Genomic DNA, 24,318 nt, shown 5'->3' with positions numbered 1-24,318 from the left:
AGATATTAGTATATATATATATATATACTATATTAATATTAATATTTGAATATTATGTTCCCAGACCCCCCCAGCAAGCACAGTCCTTGAAGATAAGTTAGGGGTATTTCCTCTAAGATCAGGAACGGGGCAGAGATGTATACCCTTCCTCTTTGTACGAAATGACAAGAAGAAACTAGGGACAGAATTGTCCACAGCACCCCCTTCTACATACAGGCATGCCTGGGCTGGGTGGTCAACAGGAGCCCCAGTATGGGGTAAGCAGCTTCCCAGGCCCCACGCCCTTGCCCCAGGGTCCCTAGTGGTTAGGGCTGTGTTGCGCTCTCAGAGGCCGGAGCACCAGGAAGCAGTGCCCTCTCTATCCTCCTCGCCCCGGGCCTCCTGGGCACTGGGTGAGTTCAGCAGGTGCGTCAGCGGGGACAGCCAGCTTCCGAGCACGCTCGTTAGGCACTGAGGGAGCCCCTGACTGCATGACCTGGGGTCTCCAGGGGCTGGTGCCCTGCCTAGAGCAGGCGACCTCAAAGGAGCCTTAGTCTGTTCTGTGAGCCACGCCGGGCATGGCAGACAGTTAATGGGCATGCGGAGCAGAGGTGGGTGTAGTTGGACAGGGCCTGTGTGGGCTACCTCACAGCAAGGTCCTGCCACCTCAGGCTCCCACCAAGCAAAGGCACATTGGAGCACCTGGGCGTAGGTTCTTGGCCCTCCTCCTCCATTGACTTGCACATACAAGGGCCACAGGGACCTCTTCCCCTCAAGCTCCCAGAGCCCAGCATGGTTATGGGGCAGGGCCTGGCCCAGGGCTGGTGGGAGGCAGCAGGAGGCTCTGCGAGCAGCTGTGAGGAGCCAGGAGTGGCCAGTAGGCCAGGCTGAGCGAGGGCACACGGCCCAGGCTGGGGCAGAACTCAGTGCAGCAGGAAGAGCAGATAGTAGTCAGCTGGTGGCATCCCTGTGACTCACAAGGAAGCTAGAGGGCGTGCGTCTGGCAGGGCTACTGGCCTGCCTCCCCCATGGGGAAGTGGCAGCAGACGACAGGAGCGGGCAAGGGGCCTTCCTTGCTGGCTCAGACACGGAATGTGCATACCAAGGTGTGAGCTGCATCCCTATCTGTGCTGGGAGGCGCAAGGCCTAAAGGGGCCAGGAGGGGATGGGGCACCAGGGGCGCAGATGCAGTGGGAACCCCTCCCCCCCTTTGTCTCCTTATGCTGCAGGGTGGTGGCCTATGTGTGGTGTTCCTGGTGGGCCGGCTTCCTGAGTCCTGTGTCCTGGCCTGGTGTGCTGCCCAGCCCCCCCCCCAACTGTTTCTGGAGGGGCAGAGGTCATCTGAGCACTCTTCCTCTTGTAGGATCAGGTCCCTGCTCGACTGTAGAGCCCTACTGAACCTCAGTAGAACCTCAAGCTTGCCCCTCTTGGGCATGGCCTCAGAAAGGGGCTATTGGGGCAGTCTCCTAGCTATCTGGCCCTTTTCAACTCTGCTCCTACTGGGGAGGGCCTTGAAGACTACCCTAGGTGCTCCCCCAGGGTCCTTGTAGCTCCTGCACACAACCGTGGGGTTTCTGTCCCTGGGTCCCGCAGAGTTCTGCATGGAGCTGGGCTCTGCTAACACTGGCTGCCGTGAGCCCTGACGCAGCAGAGAAGCAGCCAGCCTGGTCCCATGGGGTCTGGACACAGAGCGGTCTAAGAAGTGGGACAGGTTTGAGACTTGGACGAAGCAGACACACTAAGTATCACGAGAGCCACTCCAAAAACTAAGTGCCTCCCAATTTCCCTGAACCACAGTTCTCCCACCTCTGAGGGAAGGGCCCTTTCAAACAGATCCTCCCTGCTTCCGAGGCCATAGCCTCAGAATGTGTCAGCCTAGGCTGCAAAGAAGGGTGGCCCTGGGTGCAGAGAAAGGAAAAAGCTCCAAGAGATGGGGCGTGAGAGTAGGTACCCCGGGGGTAGAGCGGCGGCCCCAACTTCCCTCTCTGCACCCCACAACCAATCCTTGCCTCAGACTCTGGGGATCCACAGGAAGCAGGAAATTATACACACACACACACACACACACACACACACACACACACACACACACGACTTCTCATACAGGTGAGCCAAAAGTATAGCCCAAACCGGGTCCAGAGGCTCAGCTGAGGGACGTGCTCATCACCATCCTTCCAGGGGTCTGTGGGGCCCTTTCTGTGGGCAGAGGCTCCCTCCTGCAGGACCCAGACCTCAGACACTAGCAGTGCCAGCTGGTGAGTATGCAAAGTCTTGCGCTAACACTGGGAACCAGGGAGACGCAGGGCAGTGGAGCCTGCAGGCCTGTGAGCAGTGCTGTTAGCTGGGCCATAAAGACCCCGGGTGGCACCCAGGGAGGCGCCACAGGGCCAGTGGCCTCCAGAGTCTCCAACCAGAGGCCCCAACCACCGCACACAGGGACCCCTCAGGCCAGAGCAGGCTTTGTCTCTAGGTCTGGGGACAGATAAGCAAGGAGAAGACATCAAGGCGGCCTGAAGCCAAGGGAACTCAGTCACACCCCGGAGGGGGCTGAGGATGCTGACAGCCAGGCCAGGAGGCAGGAAGCTAAGAACAGGGGCCCCAGGGGCTAAGTGAGGGCAATCAGTGGCCAGGTGGGGTCTGTTAGCTTCATGGATGGCCTTAGACCATGGAATGGCCATGATGGGCCCGTCAGAAGTTGAGGGGTTCAGGCTGAGACCCCTGCAGGGACACTCAGGCCACAGAACTGGGAAGCCTGAGTTTGTCTCCTTGAAGGTAGGGGTCTTGGCCTCTCCTCTCTGCACCTGCCCCAAACTCCACAAAGCAGTTCCTTCTCCATGGCCCTTCCTGAGACCCCCGTCCCTGGCACTGCTGCACTGTGCACTGGCTCCATGTTTTCTCTCCTCTCTTCTTTCCAGAGGGGGTCTAGGCCAGGCTAGCCTCAAGTGACCTTCCTGCCGGGACTAGCGGGGAGTGCAACACAGCCCAGCCCCCTGGACAGGCTCCAAGGCTCAGGGGCCCATGAACTTCCCCTTCTTGGGTTTCCTCCTTAGCAAGGCAGGGAAGCAGATATACAAAGCGAGAGGGACCTGAGTGCAGTGAGGCACTGTTAGGGTCTGGACAAAGAACGCTCCCAGGAAAAGCTCATGGAGTGGCAACACAAAAGTGTTCAGAGGTGACATCACTGATCAGGGCTCTAATCTCATTGCTGATAAATCCACTGGCTATTGAATGGGCTTACTAGGCAGGTGGGGAGTGGCTGGAGGCAGTCACTGAGGATGCAGCCTTAGGACCATATCTGTCCCTGGTCCCTTCCCTGGCACTCTCTCTGCTTTCCTGACACCCTATGTCAGCCTTGGACTCAGCTGACCATGGATTGAATCCAGGGTGGTCTACTACTGAGCTATACTCCCAATCCCCCTCACTTTTCTTTTTTTTTCTTTTTCTTTTCTTTCTTTTTTTTTTTTTTTTTTGGTGGTACTGGGGTTCCTGGAAACCCTTCTACCTCTGGGCTACATTCCCAGACCTATTTTATATTTTTATTTGGAAACAGGGTCTCTTAAGCCAGCATGCCTGGCTTCGAACCTGTAGGATCCTTCTGTCTCCGCCTCCCAAGAGCAGGGATTGCAAGCGTTCACTACCACACCGCCCCCCCCCTTTGAGAAGGTCTTGTGAAGTTGCTACGGGTGCCTTGAACTCCATACTCTTGCCTCTTTCTCCTGAGTTGCTGGAATTACAGGTGTGTGCTATCACACCTAACAAAATGTTCATTTTAAAAACTAAATGGAGTGGGGATGGGAGGAGGGGAGAAGGAAACTCTTTAAAGCACACGATGTACTAATTCATGTCATAGTCAACCACTAAGCCACTTAAGACCCTAGTGTTTTCTCCCATGTATGATAGTTATACATATTCAGATGAAGACAGTAAAATTAACTGGACTGTAAGTTTAGAATGAGATCACAGGATAATTTTGTATAGTCTGATACTAAGAGTATACTGTTGATTTAAACTTCCAAAGAATGGAGGGAGTGGGGTGGGGGATTGGGAGGAGGGTGGCTGGGTGATGTGTGCATTTATGTCTACACAAATGTTTGCTTCATCATGATGTATAATACAACACACACACACACACACACACACACACACACACACACACACACCCCAAATTAAATGGAGCCGGGCATAGTGGCACATGCTTGTAATACCAGCATTCAGGAGGCTGAGAACAGAGGATCGTGGTCCGCGGACAGCCTCAGCTACTTAGTGAGGCCCTGTTTAAAATGAAAAATAATAAAAAAATAAGGCAGGGGGTATAGCTCAGAGGCTGAATGCCCCTGATTTCCATTCCCAGACCCGCCAAACAAACAAACAAACAAACAAACAAACAAACAAATACTAAATAGAAAGGTTCCAGCTTCTCGCTCTCCAGAAATGATGAATCAGTTTTCTTCAAGAAAGACAGGGTCAAAAGATGCATTCTAAAATGCTCTAACTATAGCCAGGCGTGGTGGCGCACGCTTGTAATCCCAGCATTTGGGAGGCTGAGGCCAGAGGATCACGGTTCACGGACAGCCTCAGCTACTTAGCAAGGCCCTCTGCAACTCAGTGAAACCCGGTTTCAAAATAAAGAATAAAAAATAGGGCAGGGGGTGTAGCTCGGAGGTCAAATGCCCCTGGGTTCCATACCCAGACCTGCAAAAATAAATAAATAAATAAAATGCTCTAACTATGTAGGTTAGCTTCTTGATTATAAGAAGAATCTTTATCAAAATAAAATAGCCATCTTGATTTAAGACCCTAGTGTTTTTTCCCATATGATAGTTATACGTATTCAGATGAAGACAGTAAAATTAACTGGACTGTAAGTTTAGAATGAGATCACAGGATAATTTTGTATAGTCTGTTACTAAGAGTATATTGTTGGTTTAAACTTCCAAAGAACCACTGCCTCATGACTTACCCATCTATACGTTTTATGTAAAAAACAAATGTCTGAGAAAATCAATAATTTAGCTTTGGCAGTCCTCAAATATAAGGAAGTTTTATTAATTTGTGATTTACAGTATCTTGACTAAGAAGACAGAATGGACTAAGAAGAATCCATCCTTTTGGGGTGTTTAGTAGTAACGGGTCAGGCAAGGGTGTACTAAGCAGTGAGTGCTGTTTACTCAACGGCGTTACAAGTGGGGCGCTAAGGTGCCTGCAGCACCCGCCATGGAGTCAGCCTTCAACTGCAACTGGCACCCAGTTTTACAATCCATAAATAACTAATGTAGTCAGTCTTGTCTAAATTTTTAGGATTAGTATACATGTTATTTGTTGATTTACAAATAAATGATTTATTAAGTTATAAAAAAACATTCAACAAACTAGGAAGAGAAGGAAACTACCACAATAAAGGCCATTTCTTTTTTTTTTTCTTTCTTCTTCTTTTTTTTTTTTTTGGTGGTACTGGGGTTCCTGGAAGCCCTTCTACCTCTGGGCTACACTCCCAGACCTATTTTCTATATTTTTGAAACAGGGTCTCTTAAGCCAGCGCGGCTGGCCTCGATCCTCCTGCCTCTGCCTCCCAAGCGTGGGGATTACAAGCGTGCGCCACCACGCCCGGCTGATAAAGGCCATTTTTGAGGACTGAATGTGCCCCCCTCACAATCCATATGTCAGTGTTGTTTGCTAATGTGATGCTATGTGAGGGTGGAACTTCTGGGGGGTCATCAGGGTGTGAGGATGGGGCCCTCATGAAGGACCCTAGTGCCCCAAAGAGACACGAGAGGGCTTTTCTCTCTCTGGGCTGTGAGGACCATGCAAGGAATAAGCCAGGAAGGCAGACATTAAATCTTGGTTCCTTCATCTTGAACTTTCTAGTCTAGAACTGTGAGAAATAAATGCTGTCTATGCCTGTGGTATTTGTTATAGCAGCTGGGTGAACACAGCCATACATGAAAAGGCACAGTAACACCATTCGGTGGCAAACCCTAAAAACTTTTCATTTTGTATCAGGAACAAAACAAAAATGTCCACATTTAGGACAGTCTTGGGCTCTCTTGAAGCTTGAGGACCAAAGGGAGAGAACTGAAGGTACTTGGCCTTGGATGGGCAGAAATGCACCTGCCTATGGCCGGGGACTCTGGTATGACTTGGCCAAGAACCTTGTTCCTCTGCTTTGGCGGGATGGAGCAGGAGCTCGGCAAGGGCTCTCCTCCTCAGTCAGGGCAGAGGGTGGGGGTGAACAAAGCCAAGCCCACTTTGGGAACTGTCATCACCAGGTGTGGCTTCCATGGGACACACCTAGCAGGGCTGTAAGCCAGGGTGTCCTTGCGGCTTTTCATCCATAGCCAAGAGGATACAAGGCCTCCAGCTCCCCTCCCCAGGTCCATCACTAGGGGCCATTCCCTAAGACTCTGTCCACAGAGTCTCCTCTTTGCAGGCCCTCTCTTTAGCCAGGGTTAAAAGACAACTGGGGGCACTCACTTGTAATCTCAGTTTGGGAGCCTGAGACAGGAGGATCACAAGTTCACAGCCAGCCTCAGCTATTTAGTGAGGCCCTCACAACTTGGTGAGACCCTGTTTCAAAATAAAGAATAAAAAATAGGGCTGGGAGTGTAGCTCAGTAGTAGAATGCCTCTGGGTTCAATCTCCAGTGTTGGGAAAATAAAAAGAAAACCGGAGAAAGAGGGATGACTGACACAGGCGGCAGGCAGGGGTGACCCATAGCTGAGTCTCAGCATCCTGCCCATAGTGTCCATCACATCCTCCGTCCATACCCACACCCCAGGACCTCTGCGGGTGGGCCGGCTCCCAGCCACTCGACAAGGCCACTGCGGGCCTGCCCTCCCAGCCACTCAGGACAGGCCAGCGCTCCTCAGAGCAGCTGTGCCTGCAATCCAGCCCACCTAGATTCTTGATCCCCGTGCAGGCCATGGCTAGGGCAGATGTCTGCCTATAAAGCCTACCACTGTCCTCATCAGCCAGGGTTCCCTTCTCCTGGGAGGGGAAGGGGCCCAAGGTCACACTGTCTAGAGCCTGGGCTTCCTGGGGCTTGGACACTCCCCTCCACATCACCACATTCCACACCAGACTCTTCTCAGCACCTCCTGAGCAGCACCTGGGAGGTCCCCCTCCCACTGTTCAGTTTTGGGTATTTCCCAAGCCAGGTCCTGGCTCAATGGCCTGGGAACCAAACGGCAGGCGATCACGTGGGGAGGCCAATGCTCTGTGCTCGGCTGCCCTCCGTGAAAGATGGTGTGGAGCAGAGCCAGCCTCCCCGGCCGTTCAGATCAGACAAGACCCCGTGTCAGCATTTGCCACATTGCTCTGCAAGCTGCGGGGCGTGCTAGGCGGCTGCAGCAGGAGGCTCTGGGGCACACCCACCCCTGAGCCCTTCTGACCCAGCACCTTGCGGGCCACCCTGGCCTGCTCCACAGTCTGGCTATAAGTCTCCCCTGCTGGGGCCTGTGAGCTCCTGTGCACAAGGCAGAGAGAGGACACCTCACAAGCTGTGGCGGTGGGCATTTGCCACCTGCCAACCACCCTGGCAGCATCCTACTGCTTTGTGATGCACAGCCTGCCTGCTAGAGGGGCATCAACTAAGCTGGGCATGGTGGTGCACACCTGTAATCCCAGTGCTTAGGAGGCTGAGACAGGAGGACTACAGGTTTGAGGCCAACCTCAGCAACTTAGAACTTGTTTCAAATAAAAGATATAAAAGGCTGGGGGTATAGCTCAGAGGTAAAACACCCTTGGGTTTAATTTCAATCACACACACACACACACACACACACACACACACACACACACACACACACGGTGGGCAACAAGTATGTGCATAAAACCTAACCAAGGCCCCTCTGGAGAATGAATGCGGCTGCCGTTCCGGGTGACCGCTTGTTCGCTCCACATTTCTCTGGCTCCAGTCTTAACTCAAAAGGCACAGTGGCGGTTAACTTTAGATGTCAACTTGACCAGGCAAGGGATACCCAGACTCCTGAAAAGGTGTGATGTCTGCAAGGGAGTTTTGGGACGAGACCAAGATTGGAGTCAGGGGCCTGACCCACCCTCATCCAATGTGGCAGGCACCATGCAATCAACCGAGGGCCTCAGCAGGACACAAAGGTGGGGTCAAAGGCATATTTGCTCTCTCTAAAGCTAGGACAGCCTTCTTCCACTGGACAGCAGCGCTCCTGGCTAGCAGAGTAGATGAAGGGATGGGAGGAGTCTGCTCAGCTAGCCACCATTTGGTACACCAAGCAGTGTCCATCTCCCCAGCAACACAGGTTCCCCCGGCCTGGGAGCCCTGGCAAGTGAGAGCCACTCTGCCATTAGATGGGGTCACGTGGGGCGCATGGGGGAGCCCACGGCGTTGGCCCCAGGGCCTCTGCTTCTTAAGTCTGCTGAGCATCCAACACAGTGCTGTAGTGAGCCAGAAGGATGATGCTCCGGCTGTCAGGCCCCCTAGGCTTCTATTCTGGGCTTCTCCATCCTCTGCTGGCCTGAGTGCATTCCGCACCTTGACTGAGCTTTGGACCCAGTGGCTTGAGAACTGCAGCTGGAGCTGATGTGTCACACCCTGCAGCAGCCCCCCATTAGTCCCAGCCTGCCTTTTACCCACTTGGCTGAAACCTGACCACCCTTTAGAAAAATGATGTTTTCCGCTGGGCATGTTGCCAGCCCAGCTTCCAGGAAAGCAAAGGAACAAATCTGCCCTTACAGGACTTGGCTTCTCCAAGGGCATATCGAGGGCCCTGAACTTTGCTGAGGTTCAGGAGGTGGGCCGACAAGGGGCCCTGTCAGGACTTGCATGAGCAGAACAACTGCCTGGACCTATTTACTGGCTGCCAAGAGGGAACGGGGGAAGGAAGTGAGTGCAGGGGCTCGGGGGCGTGGAGAAAGAGGCTGGGGCCTGGCAGGCTGCGTGAGGCCTTTGTTCTGCAGGCAGAGCAAGAGCCTGGAGGCTTCGTGCCAGGGCAGGGCCTCTCCTTCCGGGTGACCTCAGATGCCTCCAGGGTTCCTGAAGACTCTTCTCCCCCAACATCCACCGTCTCGGCCCTCTCTGAGGAACTGCCATATCAGGCCTAACGACTTGGATGTTTTGGGCCAGGCAGCCATTTATTCAGCTGGTGTCTGAGAAAGAGGGACTCAGGCCTCTCCCCAGGCCCCCCATGGTATCCCTGACCCCTGGCAAGCTTGCCCCCAGGGTGGCCATATCAGCCACCAGCAGAGGCAGGGGTGTGGTGTGGCAGGGTGTGAACTCCGGAAGACTCCTGCTTCATGGGTCCCTTGTCACCACGGAGGATTAAAGGGGGAACTCCAGAGCAACTGCCTGTGTGGCTTAGCCACGCGTGACCCTAGGAACAAGTTATTTTGGCTTTCTCCCTCTCTGCTTACTCATGTGCAAGATGGGGCCCTGAGAGTGGGGTGGAACGAGGAAGTTCAGCACCAGGCAAGGCGGCGTGTGGCCCGGCTGCTCCCCTCACAGCCCCTCCACTCCACCGGGGCCCTCCCTCTGGGAGCTCTGGTGTGAATCCTGGATTTGGCGGTACTATGGCAAAGCGTTCCCTGTTGAGGAGTGGGAGCCAGGTTCCAGAGGCAGCCTGGCTGCAGGGAGAGACCACCCCATCCTGCCTCAGGCCTCAGTACTCCTGGGTTCCTACTGCCCAAGGGCATGAAGCTCCAGAGAAGTAAACATTAGATGTTTTGGCACTCAAAACTCAGAAGGGAGATGCCCCTGCTGCCTGTGAGCCACAAATGCAAGGCCCTTCTTGTTTCAGATGGGGACATGGTGGGCTCTGTGACACAGAGCTGGGAGCGAGCCGGGTGGAAGCACACTCCGAGGCTGCAAGCGGACGAGCCTTCTCCAGGGCAGTGCTGGGCACCAGGCTGGAGAGGTGGCCCAGTAGGGCAGTCAGGGTCATAAGGGGACACTGGCACAGGGCCAGACTGAGGGGTCACAGGGGCAGGCCTTAACTGGGATCTCCCTTTGGGGGGGAAAAGGTCCCATGACTTTAGAGCATGGGTTCCAGGCTCTGCTTTGAGCTGTCAGAGCCATTCTTCTGACTCAGCCTCCCAGGGACCCTGTCTGGGCTCAGCTTGCAGCCTGAGCACCTGCAGGGAAGGCCCTGGGGGTGTCCATGCTGCAAAGCAGAGAGCAATCATTCAGCCATCTGTCCACCCACTCAGCCTTTTGAGCTTCTGGCTGATACCCCACTGCTAGCAACAACCCAGGGGGTTCAGAAGACGGCAGGCACACCCCCCCCCCCACAAGCTCCATGTGCCGGTCAGAGGACAGAGTCGCCCAGGGGTGGCAACTGCTGGGCACATCCCCCACAGAACTGGGCAGCTGGCCATACCTTATTTCCTGCAAAACCATAGAAAAAGGACAAGCAGTTCTATAGGAGAAAACTTGGGCCACACACAACCAGGTAACTGGCGGGGGAGGATGCCGTGGTGGCCACTGAACAAATATGTTCTCACCAGTTTTCAGGCAAATGTGCACTGAGAGGGCAGCGGTGTCGGTTCACAATGGGGAGCCTTAGGCAAGGCCGGGCCTAGGAGGAAGGACCACCCTCAGACCTACTGCCAGAGACACATAAGAACAGTGTGTAGGCACAGTGGTAGGTCACAGGCACCTAGATGGTGACAGCCAAAGCCCAAGCCCCTGTTGCTCTCAGAACACAGCAGAGGGAAAGGAGCCAGGTCCAGATAAGCATGGCAAACAAGCTGGCAGTGAAGGGTTAAACATGTACATTATGGACCAACAGGAACATCCCAGAAATGGCTGCATGAAGATGGCAGGTGGCAGAAGGTTAAGTACAGTCGGATACAGGATCTAGGAAGTCTGCAACATCAAAACAGCACTAACTCTGCTGAGTAGGCGTAACCGGAAATATAAAAGACACCAGAAACACATGAAGGCAAGACGGCGCCAGGCTAGGTGTGTGGAGGCTTCGCCTGCACCCTGTGCCCATTGCCAGGACAGACTGTCTGGCTCAGCCCTTAGAGGGGGACTGCCACACTCTGAGGAACAGGTCTCCACCGGGCTGTCACCCCACCTCCCTGGACCCTCAGTTCCTCTTAGCTGGGCCCTCTGGGTCTCAGAGGGAGGGGGTGAGGGGCCAGGCCATGGAAGCCAGGGCTCTGGGAACTCTAGAGGACAAACCCTGCAGAGCCCTTCTGTTAAGTGGGCACAGACAAGTGATGGGGTGGGGAGACCCCACAGTGTGCGTGGTGTGGCCAGCCCCAGGCTGCTGCCTTGGGAGACCAGTGTGAACGCTCGAAGACGTCCACACAATGGGTTCTGCCCTCGACTCCAGCTGCTTTAAGGGCAGCTCTGTGTCAGCCTCAAGCCCACCAATTCAGAGTGAGAGTGCTCCCATTCCCCCAGCTGGCTTTGGAGGCCCTGCTTCTATCCTGAAAAGAGGTTAAGATTCTTCTGCATCCTACAGAAAAGAGCCCATAGTGGGACTGTATGCATGACTGAGATCTACCCCTCCGGTGGGCATTATGGCAAGCCCATTTTACAGATGGGAAAACCTTGGCACACAGTCTCAGAGTTTGTGAGAGACAGTGCTGGGATTCTCCCCAGCTGGTCTGGCTTTGAGCCTGGACCCTCTCCCTTACTCTGTAGACACCCCAGTGGGTCCTGGGGACCCCCGGCTCTGTCCTCTTGGCTCCCTAGCTGGCCTCACTGCTAGGCATTCGTGGTACTTCTGTCCCTCTGTCCTTACTTGCCTTCTGTCCCTACTGGGCTCTGCCCCCCACCTGAGGCAGGGAAATAAAATGAGGGCCAGAGCATCCCAGGTAGGGAATGGAGCCCAAGCTGGAAACCACACATCCTAATGTCCATGGGTGGCAAGCCCAGCTTCTGCGGAGCGGCCTGGGCTGACTGTAGGAGAGCCCGCACTGGGACAGCCTGGACCCTCCTCCTGCCAGAGAGAGAAGGCTCCTGCCCATGATCAAGGGGCGGGAGACCTTGGCCACAGGCTCTGTAGCTCTGTAAATTATTAACTCCTCACTTAACTCTCTCCAGTTGCTGTGTGTGTGTGTGTGTGTGTGTGTGTGTGTGTGTGTGTGTGTGTGTGTGTTACTGGGAATTGAATTTAGGGGCATTCTACCTAAGAGCTATAGCTCCAGCCCTTTTTATTTATTTTTTTTATTTTTTGTGGTACTGGGAATGGAGCCCAGGGGCATTCTACCTCGGAGCTACACCCTCCAGCCCTGTTTTTAATTCTTTATTTTGAATGCTGGAATTACAAGTGTGCGCCACCACGCCCAGCTCCAGCCCTTTTTATTTTTTTACCTTGAAACACAGATTTGCTAAGTTGCAGGGGCCTCACTAAGTTGCTGAGGCTGGCCTCCAACCTGTGATTCTTCCGTCACAGTCTCCCAAGTGCTGGGACGACAGGCGCCAGTTGCTATTGTTCGTTCTGATGTCCCTCGACTGGGCTTTCCAAACAAACTGAGGCAGTTGTGTTGTTCTGACTGACCCTGCCCCCTGAAACAGGCCAGATGCAGGGCACCTGAGGCCTGTGCACCAGTCCACAGCCTGGCTAAGTCAGCCTCCCAGCCTAGCACTGTGGCCAGGGGCTCATAGCTGTGCATAAGTGAGGAGCTGGGCCCATAGCCACCAGATCAGTGGGGTTTTTTTGTTTTTGTTTTTTGTTGTTTTTTGGTACTGGGGTTGAACCTAGAGGCATTCTACCTCCAAGCTACACTCGCAGCTCGATTTTATATCTTTACTTGGAAACAGGGTCTCAGTAGGTTTCTGAGAGCCTCATAGGTTGCCAAGGCTGGCTTTGAATCCGCAATCCTCCTGTCTCAGCTTCCCAAGTACTGGGATTCCAAGCATGTGCCACTACACCCAGCCTAGACTGAAGTACTAAAGAGACCACAAGTGGCCAAGGCTCCCATAGAGCATGGGCACAAGCCAGGGCTGAAGTACCATGAGGTCAGGAAATAATGGATGACAGGTTGCTGGGCATCTGTAGAACCGAAAGCTGGGCAGGCAGCTATTTCTGAGATGGGTAAACCGAGGTTCCAACATGTTTATCTGAGCCCACATGCCACACTGGCTCCAGACATAAGGGAGGCCAGCCCGGCTCAGGGGCTCACTCTTCTTCCTAGATGGGCTTTCCAGAAGAATCCTATCCCAACTTCGGCTCCATGGGCCTGAGAATGCAGGAGAGGACCTGTGTGTTCCTCTGGAACCTTAGGTACAGCATTCATTGTGGGCAGCCTGCCCAAGCTGAGGGCTGTGCCAGGGAAGAGCCGACAGCTGCAAGTGGGGCTCCAAATGGTCCAGCCACCTGGAGAGAGCCCACCCCCCAGGTATGAGCAGGCTGTGCTGCAGGAGAAGGGCAGCCCTGGGCCAAGCGCTCGTTAAGGCTCCCTGTACCACAGAGCAGGTGGGAGCCTGGCCTGGGAGGAGCCTGGGGCACAGTGAGAGAGGGGAAAGGCCTCCCATCCAGGCTCTGCCAGGCCCCAGCTCACACCAACACTGGGAGGACGCATTTCTGGTGGCTGGACAGTCTTCCCCGTCTGCCCCTGGTTCCTTTCGGTGTCCACCCTGGGGTCGAGGTTCAGCCTTTTAACCCTCTTGTGTGAGTATGCGCAAGCCATGCTTTCCCATGAAGGCAGTCCCTGTGTGCCACACGCCTGGGATGACACTTCAGCAGCAGAGGGGCCCTGCTAAGCTGGGGTGAAGGCAGAAAGTGACAGGCCTGCATTCAAGGCAGACGGGCCGTCACTGCCTGGGCCTCTGCCGGCCTCTCTCCGTGCACCGCCCTGTCCCAGGGCCCTCCTGCTCCCACTTGTCCTCCACCAGCTGTGGGTCTCAAGACATGTCTGGCCCCTAACTGCTTCCAGAGTGCGGCTTCCTGTCTATGCTATTTATCCTGCAAAACCCGCCCTGTGTAAGTGGCTTCTCCAACCCTCAGCTGCTGCAGGCCCCTTCTCACTGCTGCCGGAAGGCCTGTCTTGGAGACTGGGAAGTGTCACCCCCCAGGCTTGGCTGTTTTTTAGCCTAACATACCCTCCCTTCCAAAAACAACAACAACAAAAAAAAAACATACAAAATCTTACTAGGAAGAGAAAGGCCCAGCAGTGTTTCCAAAAGACAATAGTCTTGTGAGATTAAAAAAACAAAAAAAACCCACCTTTTTGCCAACACTCGTCACCTTGTGGATGGGTGCTGCCAGGGGATCAGAGGTACTGACTTTAGTGTGCGCCCAGGTATTGGGGAAGTGGACTGAACTGCACAACTCTGCCAGCCCCGGGGCCTCCTGTGACCAACCTACACGTTCCCACTCAGTAACGTACCCCAAAGTGTAGTTTTTCTTTTTTTCCCCTTCATACCCAACGCTTTCCCCAGGGGAGCAAGGGCCCAGATGTAGACCCCCCACCACTTCTGTTGCTCTGGCCTGAAAAGATCCTGTGGTCCTCATACCTGGACTGTGTCCTGCATGGCACCAGAGGCAGCTCCAGGCATCCAGAGCTCCTGAGGTGGTCCCCTGGCTTCCACCTCCTCATCCGTCACCCCCATCCTTGGCACAGGACCTCAGCACGGCTCCCATGTGGCCCGCCCTTCTTGGGCTAGGTGGTATAGTCCGTGGGTCCAGGGCTGAGGGCAGGCTACGGCGGCCGCCCAGTGCTGCCACCATGCTCCCCATTATCAGCACACCGTCGGCACACTCTCTGGAGCCAAGAGAATCTGGCCTGATTCTTGTCCTGTAGATACTTGGGTGAAGGCTGCCAGATGTTTCCCAGTAAACCTGAGGATGCAGGTTTGTGTGTGAAACTGTGTGTCCGCCCAGGTCTCAGAGGGCTTCCTGTGGCTGCCATCCTTACTGGAGACTGGCTTTCCTACCGAGGGATGGCAGATGTCTAAGTGCTGGCTACTAGCCCTCCAGGTTTAGGTACTTGGACAGGTTCTTCTACTTCTTTGCGTCTGACTTCCTTTTGTGGAAAGGAAGCTGATATTCATACATTTGTTATGTGGGGATGTTGAAGGCTGTCTTAGTCTTTTGTCACTGCTATAATGAAATACCCAAGGCTGAGTACTTTATAAAGAAAAGAGGATGATTTAGCTCACACTTCTGGTAGATTTAAGGGGATGGTGCCAGAGTGGAAGTAAGTACAAAAGAGAGGTTACAGGTGACGCAGGAAGCCAGACAGCGTCAAAGGAGGAGCCAGGCTTGCTCCTGTACAATTCTCCATTGAGAAGTAACTGTGGTCCTATAAGAACCATGTCAATTTCTCCTGAGGGTGGCACCCTCATAATTGCCTCCCACAAGGTACTGCCATGATACAAGAGACCAAGCTCCTGATGCATGGGTCCTCGGGGACTCCCTTAAAACACACCCAAACTAGGGCAAGGGCGAAAGGAGATAACCTATTCTAGATACCTGCTGAAATTTTGGGGTACAAGAATGACCCACCAAGCAGCTCTTTTGCCCCCATGAGCTCTCTCCTTTGGGCCCCAGGACATAGAAGGGGTGTGCTGGTCTCCCCTCTCTAAGCAGGGGTGAGATGTAAACATCCTTGAGGAGGAAGGGAGGTATCTGGGGGTGACCAGAGAATAGCCACCCCCAGTTCCCTAAAGTGTTGGACCACCCCAATTGTGCACGAGTGGGGTAAAATTTTGCCAACCAAAACCACAAGATAGGCACTTTTTGCTGTCTTAGGAAAAGCAAACTTTTAAAAAACTCAAAATAATAACAATGCCAATGAGGGCGCCATTGAGATGGGCTTTGAGAAGCTAATGTTTATATTTGGAGCACTAAAACATTCAGATTCCCCAACACTGAAATTCCACTCCTAGGAATTCCAGAGGAAATCAGAGCTATGCAAAACATCTGCATACAAGGCTGTTCGTGGCAGCACTCCATACAGGAGAAAAAACCCAGAAAGTTGCATGTTCAAGGACCAGGTACCAACAACACACACTGAGCTGGACCATCTGCAGCCACAAACCGTCTGTTCTTAAAACACAGGGCAATGCTTCTGGGTAACTGTGGTTTCAATTAGAGACAGCATGGGAGGGAAAGGATAGGTCTCTTCTTCCTCTTATTCCGCTATCAGAGCAATCGGGACAACAACTAAAAGAGGCAAGCAAATGAGCCGAGGTGCCCCCGCCAGTAAATGCCAGCTCCTATGTGCTGCAGTCCCCACACCCAATGTGGCCAGGACTCCCAGCACCTACCACATCCCCCGAACAGCAGAGAACCACTCAGACCTACGATTGCGGGCACCACAGTGAGTAGTCCTGGGCTTGTGGCTGCACGCCCAGCTGTGCAAGGGGAGGGAAAGGGCCTGGATAGGCAGTAAGCCCTGGCCAGACTCACACCCTAGGTATAAAGACAACAGGAAGGATGGCACAGATGACATACAGACGACCCCTTGTGCATACAGTGAACCTTGTGCAAGTCTGCCTTTTCAAGTGTCTGCTAAAGAAGAACAGTTTTTTTGTTGTTTTCTTTTCTGATTTTAATGAAAAATCAAACGTGGAACATCTTGACCTCAGACACCATTCCTGTCTCAACCCAAGGCCACTCAAGGCCATGTGGGCTTTGGTGACCCCTGCCAGGAAGCCAGGTGACCCCTCCAGGTCCTGCTCACTGCCCCAAGTCACATGCTCTGTTCCCCTTCCAATGAATGCAGGTTTTGTCCCTTGATCTCAAAGAAAGGGACTGTGAAGGCAAGCTGGATACTAGAATGCCACAGAAACGCTCTGACTTTGGCCTCTGCCACCAAGGAGGCCCCGCTTCTGGGGGAAGAACACAGCACTGCAGGCCATTCCTTGAACCTGACTCGCAGGGAAGGGCAGAAAGAGCCTGGATCTAGAAGACTGAGGGAGGCTCCAAGCAGAAACACCCTGGCTGGTGTTAAGGTGGGGGCAGCACCCTTGGCATTGGGCCCCAGCTAGTGCCAATGCACCATGGATATGCCAAGGTGATAGGTGGTGCAACTGAGGGCTGGCAGGCATCAGCAACACCTGGATACAGGAAGCCAGGGAAGGAGTCCTAGAGGAAGGGGAGGAGCCACACAGAACTGGGGGAGGGGCAGGGGCAGGTTTCTGAAACCTGAGATGGCTTGCAGGGCAGGGTGTGCACAAAGATGAAGCTGCAGGCACTGAGAGGGGCCGAGTTCCACTCCTCCCACAGGGAGGCCCTACAGATACCAGGAACCACTGACGGTGCCCAGAGGTGCCCTACTGCAGAGACGATGCAAATGGAGCCCAGGACACCGGCCAGGTGGTCCAGGAGCCACACCTGACTCAACCGCCCTTTTCAGTTCCCAAATAAAGCCCATGCAATTTCAGGGATGTTTCTAGGTCGACCCAGGCAAGCTCCTGACCCTATTTCCTCTTGTTCCACCTTCAAACAGACAGGAAGAGGAAGGAGGGGTGTTCTGGCTCCAGGATCACCATCCGGACTCTCTGAAGTGACCCCGGAGCGGGTGCTGACACTAACCACGCTGGCTGGCGCAGCAACGTCACAGCCCTGGCTGCTGCCTGTGGGCAGCCACGCCTCCCCAAGGCCAGCAGGTGAAGCCCAATGGAGACAGGGGACCAAGGCTTCTCAAACACAGGATCCCCCACCAAGGCAAGCCGCAGCGACGGCTGCCAGAGGCTCTGAACCACATTCCAGGAAGGCATCAAAAACCTGTCCATCCCCATTCATCACCTGAACACAGACCCACTCAGAGCACCCAGGGCTGGACACCTGCCACGGGTGGCTGGGGGCAGGGCAAAGGTCGTTTCCCCACGCTAGGTCCACCACTGAGCCAAGCACTGCAGACGCTGGCACCAGGGACAGGGGGCATCTGCCCAGGCCCCCACACAAGCCCAGGGGGCACAGGGAGGCGCAGGGGAGGGTCACAGACCCCAGGGTGTCTGACAGGGCTGTGCAGAACCAGGCCTGTCCCTGCCTCAGTTCACGAGCCAGGCCATCACTTCAACATGCACAGGGCCTGGAAGGGTAGGTTAAGACATGGCGGGATGGCAGGGTGACATGTGAGTGCCAGACACCCAGTGCCACTCAACACCAGTCATCCCCCACTGCAGGCACTGCCCCTGTTCTGGAGGCAGCTGTTCCCTGGGCAGGTGGGGGAAGCCCACCTTAAGCTCCATAGCACTGAGGTCCAGCCCCTGCCTGGGGGCCCTCAGCAGGTGAGCTGGGGCACAGCAGAGATTTCAATGCACAAGGCCAAGATTCCTCTGGTCTCCCAAGTCAGCTCACTACAAAAACAATGTACTTAGTGCCTGGAAGAACAGGAGGGAAGAAGAGGGGAAGAGTGACACAGAGGTGCATCATCTGCTTGGTGGCCAGGTAGAGAGGGGCCTGGTGCCCTCCCACACAACGCCTGTGTGCTGTTGAGCCAGCGACCCAGGCTAAGCCTGCAAGGCTACGGGGCTGGCAGACTATGAAGCTCCAAGAAGCATCCAGATGACTGACCAAGCATGCTCCCCAGGCAGGGAGCGCTGGGGACTCTGGTGTAGCACCAGGGACTCATATGCCTCTCCTGCTGCGCTCATGGCTGGGCCTCTTGCTCTGGGAGGCAAATTCTGAAGAAGGGAGGCCTTCACCCTGGGGACCGACAGGGCTGCAGGAAGAACACCCTGGCTGTAGTCCAGGGGCCCAGGTTGCCCCTGCTGGGTCAGCTCACTTCAAAGGCTCTGGCCCCAAGAGTAGTCTGAAGGCTTGGGCCTCAGCCTCTTTTATGAGCAGGACACAGTCACGGGCACATCCTGGCACCTTCCTCAGCCTACTGGGGTCTGTTAGACCCAGCTCCGGGAGCCTACAGCCCTGGCTGGTGGAGGGGTGGGTAGCTGCAGCCACCAGGCATGGCTGTCTATAGCAGCACAGCTCGGCTGGACTATGGGGGTGGGTACTTCACAGGAAGGTGTATCTGTGCAATGCAGGCCCAGTACGGGGCAGGAAGCAATGTTTCAAGGGCCTGGTCAGGCAGCTCTGTAACCCTTAGGTCAGGGCTCTAGGACATCACCTCTTAGGCTGGGATCTGCTGAGAGGAGACCAGGACACAACTGGAGGCAAGAGGGTATATCCCCTCAACTCCAGGACCCCAATTTTCTTAGTCTGAGAAAGACCCCAGGAAAAGAAGGACTGGGGACTGTGCAGGGAGAGCAGTAACACACTACTGCTCATGCTCAGCTCCAGGTTGCCAGAGCCTGGAGGACCCCAAGACCCAGCTAAGAGTCTACACTTTTCTGCTGAGAGCACCAAGCAATATACCTTTGTCTGTCCTGGGCTACCCCCCCCCCCCAGTCTGTCTGCAAAATCAGTCCTAAGACAAACAGCGAAAAGAAACAGAAGGCAGGCAAGATCCTGCTTCTGCCCTTCCCTGCCCAAACCTCCAGAGAGAAGCCCCTGCAGGACCAGGAGGAAGGCAAGCCCACTTCAGTAGGAACCCCAGGGGATCTGCTAAAGAGCTTCCTAGGAGAGCACCCCTGCCCACGCAGGGGTCAGCGCCATGCCCCCAAGCCCCACTGACACGGGGGCATGGAGAATGTGTCCGGCTGCACAGGTACCCAGGACTAGCTGGTGGGTTCCCGGAGAAGGATGCCCCCAACTGGCAGCTGTGGTTCCTCCTTCAGGGCTGGGGAGACCAGGTAGACTGCCTTCTCCCCGCCCCCAGCTCCGGGTCACACAAGGCCTTTGTTCTACCTGCACACACCGCAGGCAGAGCCCACCCTTTCCTTGGCAGCTCCCCCCCACCTTTGAAGGGTGGGTTGGCAGGCACGGGAGGACTGGGGGAGGTCGCAGGTGCCGAGGAAGGGGACCTCGTTCTCCTCACTCCACTTCTGGTCCTAAAGGGGTGCGGGGGAACCACCTCTCCAGGTAGGCTGCACACACATCCAGAAGCCGGTTTCCCCGCCTAAAGACCCAGCGCTCACAGAAGGTGGGGCGGCCAGAGGGGATCGCGGGCGGCGATCCGGGAGGCACCGGGGCACGGCGCAGCCAGGCCGGCGGTGGGCAGCGAAGCCCGGAGGAGAGGGCAAGAGAGGTCAGAGGGCAGCAGCGGCAGCTGCCTGAGCCGGCGAGACGGGGGGCTCGCTCGCCCGCGCGCCCTCGAGGCGGCGGCTAGTGGGGGCCCCCCGGGACGCGCGCGGTCCCCCGAGCCCACGCCGCCCCGGCCCTCGAGGTGCGCGCGGCGGGGCTCACCTGGGCGTGCGCAGCGCGGCGGGGTCGCGGCGGTCCAGCACGCCGGGCACGCAGTTGGTGAGTTCGGTCCAGTCGGCGTGCAGCCCGCAGCTCCAGCCCGTGGAGAAGCGGGAGAAGAGCCAGGTCTCGCGGCGGTTGGGCCGGTAGCAGGTGCACTTCTTCTGGCCCGGCCGGCAGTCGCAGGGCACCTCGAGGCGCACGTTCTGCACGAGGTGGCGGCCGAAGGTGGTGCCGCCCGTCTTCTGGATGTGCAGGAAGACGATCACGTCGTCGCCCTTCATGTCGAAGCGCAGCGAGCGCTCCAGCTCGCGCACCGGGAAGTAGTACTTCTTCTCGTAGTGCGGGTCGGGCGTGGGGAAGAGGTCCAGGTCGTCGGGCGGCGCGCGGCCGCCGGGCGCGCCCAGGCTCAGCCCCGGGCCCGCGTACTGGTACAGGATGAGCATGAAGCACGCCGAGCCCGCCACCACCGCCAGCGCGAACTTGCTGGCGCGCTCAAGCATGGTCCTGCCGCCGGCGCGCCGCCGCCGCATGTGTCACCATCGCCGGCGGCCGGCGCGGGGCGCGGGCCTGGGGCGCAGCCGCCTCGCCGCGCTCGCTCCGGCCCGGCTACTCGGCGCCCGGGCCGCCCTCCGCGGCGCGGGCCCCGGCCCTCCGCGGCGCCATGGCCGCCGCCCGGCTCCGGCCGCTCGGCTCGGCTCCCGCCCGGCCTGGCCCGGCCGCGGCCCCGCAGCCGCCCGCTCCGCGCCGCGCCGAGGACGCTCTGCGCCGCCCCGCGCGCCGCCGCCGCCGCTCCGCAGCCGCCGCCCCGCCCCGGCCCGCCCGGCCCGCCCCGCCGAGCCGTCGCCGCCCGCGCCGATCCCCGGCTCCGCCTCCGCGCGGCGCGGGCTCTGCGGCGTGGCTGCGGGCGGCGGCTGCGCGGACCCCGGCGCCCCGCCTGGCCTCGGGGTGGCGGGCGCAGGCCTGGACCCCGCGCTGGGCTCCCCAAGTTCCAGATTCGGCTGGGCGGGCGGCGCCTCGAGACCCGCGGGTCGGGAAGCCCCGCGCGGGCGGGGGCGAGGGGGCGAGGAGGAAACGGGGTTCGGCCTCCCCCACGCCCGGAGCCCCGAGCCCCTGGTGGAGGCGGCTGAAGGATCTGTCTGCAGAGGCCTGCGGACCAGCTTTCTGCGGTCCCTTCCTGTTGGAAAGGAATTCCAGCCGATGTGCATATTTCCCTGTTGTACGTACTCTGGCGAAAAAGTTAGAGAAAGCAGAGTCAACGTTTAAAGATTGTGAGAGCCCCCAGAAAATTCTCACTTTTTTTTTTTTTTTTTTGCAGTACTGGGAATGGAACCTAGGGGTGATCTACCTCCGAGCTACAACTTCAGCCCTATTTTTCATTCTTTATTTTGAAACGGGGTCTCACTGAGTTGCAAAGGGCCTCACTAAGTAGCTGAGGCTTTTCCCTAACCTCCAGTCTCAGCCTCCCAAGCTGGGATTACAGGCATGAGCCACCACGCCCGGCTCTCACTTCTTGATTTCGTGGGTCTGTGGAGGATCTGGCTGGTGGCTTGAGTCTGTCCAGCCTCCTCGGAGGTTCACGATGCCCTCTCAAACACACACATTCCTCGCAACCTGGGGGTACTGCACCTCCGAGCCGGGCGTGTTGGCTCCTGCGCCACCTCGCAGGATGTGGGGTGGAGTGTAAAACTACCCGAGCACAGTCTCACTGTGGCAGGGGTTCTGGGGTGGGCTCCAGTCTTGAATCGACCAGAGTGGCCTCTGGGAGGAGTTTGGCTTCCAGGCCTAGGTTCAGGGGTCCACATCAGGCCTGCCAGGGGTGCCCTGGTTTCCCTTCTTTTAGGGACCCAATGCTTTGCTTTGGGGGCTGGCATCCTGAGTGTGCCTGGCACATCAATTATACCTCTAAGGAGGTGCTAAAATTTTGTAAGACCACCTCGGAAGCCCTCTGGTAAGCAAACCTGGATATCCCAAAACTCAACTAAAAGGTGAGCATGCGATTTTTCAGGTTTATAGGACTGTCTGCCATGGAGAGTGCAGTGCAGTGTGACCTAGAGCAGGGGTGTGGGGTGCCCTCTGTGAGATCATCTTATAAACTGCTTTAAAACTGTCCCTGTCCAGGGAGGCCTTGGCGGCTTGGCCAGGCTAGGAGTGGGCACAGCATCCCTGCTTCTGCCTGCAGCCATCCGACCAGGGCTGTGGCTGCACCTGGGGCAACAGCCCAGACCCTGAGGGCAGAGCTGTGCTGCCTTCCTCCTCCCAGGGTCCTCATGCAGAAGGAGTGCTATACCACTCTGGGGGCCAGGCCTTGGGGATGTCGGTACTTCCAATCCCACAAGCAAGTCTGTGAAGGAGCCCTAATACTTTTTTTTCTTTTTGGTATGGTGGATTGAAACCAGGAGCATTCTACTTCTGAGCTACTCTCCCAGTCCTATTTCATATTTTATTTTGAAACAAGGCCAGCCTTACAAAGTTGTTGAGGCTGTCCTTGGACCTGCAATCCTGTTTCAGCCTCCCAAGTACCAGGATTACAGGCCTGTACCACCATGTCCAGCTATGATACCCGTTTTATGATACCTCAGAGAAAATCGGCTCAGAGGGGTTGCTCTCCTGGCTCTGGGGCCGGCCAAGCCCTTCGCACTCAGCCATCTTCCCGTCCCTGCCCTCCCCTGCTCCCTGAGGCTGGACATCTTGAGGGCCCTCCTCAGCTCTGCCCATAGTCTCTGCTACCAGGTGGGAATGTGAGAATGCTGGGCACTTCTCAGGGGCTCACAGACCATCTGTGTGTGGCCTCGCCAGTGACAGTCGCACCGTCCCAGTGGGAAACAGACCAGCGGGGGAAGAAGGGCCTGGTGCAGGGTCTGCAGTGCTTTGTGGTCCCTGTGATAAGCCCAGGGAGCTGGAGCTGGATGCTCCTTGGGGCAGAGGCATGCCCCCTGGAGAGGCTAGCCAATCAAATTCAGTGCTTGCCAGAGTGGCCCATAGACCTCTAGTTACTTGGGAAGCCCTTCCTTGCTGGGTACATATTGCTAGTTGGTGACAGGATTTCACTCAACCGTCCACTTTTATGTAAGCCTTGTGCATGCATGATGAGCTGCTCAGGAGCTGGGTCTCAAGTCAGAAGAGCTGCCAGCCGTTTCCACAAAACCGGTGGACAGTGGGCAGCCGTGAGGCGCAAGCCTTGCTCTGCGCTAGGAAGCTCTCATTACTTCCTGGGCAGACCCTTGGGTGTCCACAAGCCCGCTGAAGGAGGCAGAGCCATTCTGGCACGCAGTGGCTGCTTCTACCCGAGCTGCCCAGGAGCCTACGCTCTCACAATCCTGAGACTGAGGATCCTTAGCAGGAGGCAGCGCCCAGCCTAGGCATGTTTAAGAGTTCCCCAGCTCCGTGGCTTTGTTTGCTGAAGATCTACTTAAGTAATTCTCGGATGCATGATCTCTAGCTTAACGTCAAGAAACAAAGAAAAGAACATGGCTAGTAGAAGGATGTGATGACCACTAAAAACAAGTCGGCGTACTTCTCCGGAAAGTGCAAGCCACGGTGGATTTCGGCTTTAGGAACCAATACCCTACCCACCGCCCTGTTCAGAGTCCGAGAACCAGGAGATCAACCCGGGGCCCTCCCTCCGGCTGCAGTGTCGCGGGCAGCCGCGCGGGGGCAGCAGCCCGGCCGCCCGCCCTCGGCGCGCAGTTGACATTGCAAAATTGGGGGATTTTCCACCCTTGCTTCCCTGGCCGCCTCTCGCCGGCCGCCCATTGTTTCGGAGCGGGTGGAGGAGGGCAACCCCTTCTGTCCCCGCAGCCTCCGCTGGGGCTGGCTCCCTTCCCACGATGGGGCGGAGAAAGGGGTTTTGTTTAGGGACAAACTTTCAAAGGGTCCTCGGGACCGCGGTGCAGTCGGTGCCTGCAAAGAGCCGCCCCGCTGAGGGCGGGCGCCCGGGGCCTCTGGCCGCCCCCCCCCCAGCCGCCCCGCCCGCAGCCAGCGCCGGGGTCAAAGGACGCCGGACCGGGACGCCGACCCGTCTTCCGGCTGCTTTGGGTTTGTGTTTTGGCACTGGGGACTGCATCCAGGGACATTTTTCCTCCAGGCCACACCCCCAGCCCTCTTTATGTTTAAACGACGTCTAAGTTGCTCAGGGTCTCGCAAAGTTGCTGACCTGGAACCT

General features: G+C 56.4%; 1 protein-coding gene across 1 annotated transcript in view; it reads right to left on the bottom strand.

The window, feature by feature from the left end:
* Positions 1-20,686, bottom strand: part of HS6ST1 (heparan sulfate 6-O-sulfotransferase 1) — a gene marked incomplete at both ends in the record, with an annotated part of 39,366 nt that extends 18,680 nt beyond the window's left edge. Inside the window, one exon of the mRNA XM_080689082.1 lies at positions 20,157-20,686. Coding sequence (XP_080545208.1) covers positions 20,157-20,686 — 530 coding nt within the window. The remainder of the gene's footprint in view (positions 1-20,156) is intronic.
* Between the last annotated feature and the right edge of the window lie 3,632 nt (positions 20,687-24,318).

This window comes from Muscardinus avellanarius (genome assembly GCF_963383645.1).
Source record: "Muscardinus avellanarius genome assembly, chromosome: 2".
NCBI lineage: Eukaryota > Metazoa > Chordata > Mammalia > Rodentia > Gliridae > Muscardinus > Muscardinus avellanarius.
Note: the sequence above shows the minus strand (reverse complement) of the source record. Positions and strands in the feature narration are given on the sequence as shown.